Consider the following 3410-nt stretch of genomic DNA (forward strand, 5'->3'; position numbering starts at 1 on the left):
TTAGCTCTGGAAATTGTTATTGACTATGTCAATGCTGTTATAATGAAATGCTTCTTCTAAGTATGTAGTTATTAAATAAATAATTTTTTAAAATGAAAGACAAGGATAGCGTAAGAAGAAGACAGCAATAGTCAAAGCTCCTAAGTAAAGCAGTAGCCACTGAGATTTAATTCAAAAGTGCAAGGATGGCTCAGTGTTTAAAAATCTATTCATGAAGGAGCTGGGGAGATGGCTCAGTTGATGAAGTGCTCGCCATGAAAGTTTGAGGACCTGATTTTGAACCCGAGCACCCACATAAAAAGCCAGGCTTGGTGGTAAATGCCTGCAACTCTAGCACTCGGGAGGGAAGCAGGGACAAATGGATCCCAGGGGCTTCTTGGCCAGAAAGCTTAGCCTAAATGGTTAGCCCCAGGTTCTAATGAGAGACCTTGTCTCAACAACGTAACAAGGTAGATGGCCTTCTGAGAAACAACATGCAAGGTTGGCCTCTGGCCTCCATACCCATGTGCATACATTGCAGCCAAACACATGAACACATACACAGATCTATTGATGTAATTACTTCATTAGCATATCAAAAAGAGAAATTCAATATCTCAATAGATACAACAGATATTTCAACAGAGAAGATATTACAAGTAACTAATTTTATTTTCTTGCTCGACATCATCAGTCATTAGAAAATTCAAATTAAAAACTACACTGAGATGCTACTTTATCTCACTAGAGTGACTGCAATGAGGAATACAGCAAATATCAAGAGTTAACAAGAACATGAAAAAATTGAGACCCTCATTTGTTGAACCTATGAAAAAATAGACAACTAATATGTTAGTGGGGAAAGTAATGGCAACTTTGAAAATAAATTCTAGCAGTTTCCTTAAACTGCTATGGCCTCTATGGGTATTGCATGCACATGGTGCACTTCCACACATGCAGGCAAAACATTCATACATGTAAAATAGCTACCCAGGAAAAATGAATCTACTTGTCCTCAAAAAGGCCTGCACATGAATGTTCACAGCAGCATATTCATAACAGCCCCAACTGGAAACAATACATATGGCCATCAGTTACTGAGGGAGTAAGCGAAATGCTGCATATCCATGGGAAGGAGGCCTTTTCCAGTATAAAAGAACAGATTACAGATAAATACTACAACACAGATGTGCTTGAGAAACAACATCCTAAATGAAAGTGAGCCACACACAAACCGTGTGTTCTTTCACTGTGTGGTTCCTTCTATATGAAATGTCCAGAAAAGGGCCATCATTCCAGAGAAACAAGAAAGAAAACAGAGAAGTAAGGAAGAAAGGGAGGAGGGAAGGAGCAAGGAAGGAAATAATAAATATAGACAGATTTGTGGCTGCTTGGTGTTGGGATAGAAATGTGACTGAGTGCAAATGAGTAGGAGGGAACTTTAGGGGTAAAATTGTTTTAAAACTAGGTGGTGGTAAAGGCTATACAATTCTGTGACTATATAAAAACAAATCATTGAATTGTACATTAACTTTAATGAAGCTGTTAAAAATCACATTTAGAATGGTAATGTACCACTTAACAAATATTTTAATCAACAATCCTTATGAAAAACTGATGGCAATGAAATTGGGTAAAAAAGTATGAAGAAGAAAAACACATAGTTTAGCACGATTTTAAAAAGCAATAAGCTGGATGTTGTGGTGCACACCTTTAATCTCAGCACTCCAGAGGCAGAGATAGCTCAGCCAGGCCAGGTGAGGCTGCAGGGTGGCCCTGTCTCAAAAGCAGCAGCAGCAACAACAACAACAAAGTAAAAAGCAATTAATTTGGAGTATGATTATCTAAGAAATACAAACAACTTTAAGAAGTTTTGTAATGAAGATTATAAAACTCTTAAATTAGAAACAATAAGAAAACTGTTGGAACAGCTGAAATTATTTGACCTAAGAAAAGAAAAAGTAACTTGATCACAAATCACTAGGTAGCCAGTTGTTCAAGCTGTAATCTATATTAGTTGCTCTACTTTTTTTTCTTTTGAGAGTGTCTTACTTGGTAACCCAGATTGGACCAGAGCTCACTATGCAGCCTATGGCAATCCTCCTGCCTCAGCCTCAAAAGTGTTAGGATTATAGGCATCAGCCACTACACCCTGCAACTGTTCTGCTTTTTGACAAAGAAGAAGATTCTTCCCCAGTCTCCTCACTTACCCATGTAGATAGGTGTGCCACATGTTGTCTGCATCATGCCTTCACTCCTGGAGCCATGCTTCTTTACGGCTAAGCCAAAGTCACTCACCTAAGAGCAGAAACATAAGCATAGTCACTACACTGCCTGACTTTGCAGGCAGGACTTCCAGCCACTGAAGCTGCACCAACTCCCTTCTTACAGACAGGCCCTTCACTGTATCACTTAATGAGGACTTAATTCTCCCCGCTATCCCCAACATCTCTGGGTGCAGAAGAAACTTGAGGGAGAGAAGTGTGGCTTCTCCTCTGAAGAGAACACCCATGATGTTGATGGCTAATGCCTTTTCATTAAATCCGGTCTTCCAAAAGGAAGTTGCATCTTGAAAGAAGGAATTTAATTCTGTTAAGTTTGTACAAAGCATTGCATTGTACTCAGTATATTTGTTACCTATTTTTCTGATATTAGCGTTAGGTTACAATGAAAGTACTATTTAAATGCAAATAATTATTCTTATCAGCACTCACTAAGACTCTACATTTTTGTAGTTATTTATAACTAGTAAATATGGCTTTTCTGTACTTTTATTTCCTTCATGAGTTTAGAGTATACTAATTAAAACAATCATTGCACTATTTTAAATGATGAGAAGCAAATTAGCAAGCAAAACAAAAACAAACCCCAGACCACAAGGGCACATCTACTGTGCAGTGGGGGCCAGCGCTGCAACTTCATCCTCCCCTCCACTTGAAACCTCGGCAATTCAACCTTCAGTTACTAAGTACTGGGTGTGTGAAAGACAAGAGTGGAACAGCCTTGGGCCCAAAGCGGAAGCACTGGCACACTTAAGGCTCACACAACCAAATCAAAGATTCCTTGGTCATGCTAAATACAAAACTGCTACTACCTTACCGAGTAAGAACTGTTCTTAAAGTGTGACATTACTGTTTTTCTTTCTCTGTCTCTCCGTCTGTCTGTCTCTCTCTCTCTCTTTCTCTCTCTGTCTCTCTCCCTCCCTTCCTCTCTCTCTCTCTCTCTCTCTCTCTCTCTCTCTCAGCCATCTCACACTCCTACCACCATACCTTCCTAGATGTAATGTACTACATTCCATTGAATCATAAACTGAAATAAACCTTTCTTCCTTAAGTTGCTTTTATCAAGTATTTTGTCATAGAAACAAGAAAACAATTAAATGCACACCCCAACATACCAACCAAACTAATAAAGCAAAGAATGAAAAAGGA

At 38.8% G+C, this 3410-nt stretch overlaps 1 protein-coding gene across 6 annotated transcripts in view; it reads right to left on the reverse strand.

Annotated features, from left to right (window-relative positions):
* Positions 1-3410, reverse strand: part of Stk33 (serine/threonine kinase 33) — a 267213-nt gene that overhangs the window by 83979 nt on the left and 179824 nt on the right. For all 6 annotated transcript variants that reach the window (XM_029556325.1, XM_008853436.3, XM_008853435.3 and 3 more), the window contains one exon: positions 2190-2277. In XM_029556325.1, the coding sequence (XP_029412185.1) occupies positions 2190-2277 (88 nt within the window). The remainder of the gene's footprint in view (positions 1-2189; positions 2278-3410) is intronic.

Source organism: Nannospalax galili, unplaced genomic scaffold, assembly GCF_000622305.1.
Source record: "Nannospalax galili isolate Female #2095 unplaced genomic scaffold, S.galili_v1.0 scaffold44, whole genome shotgun sequence".
Lineage (NCBI taxonomy): Eukaryota > Metazoa > Chordata > Mammalia > Rodentia > Spalacidae > Nannospalax > Nannospalax galili.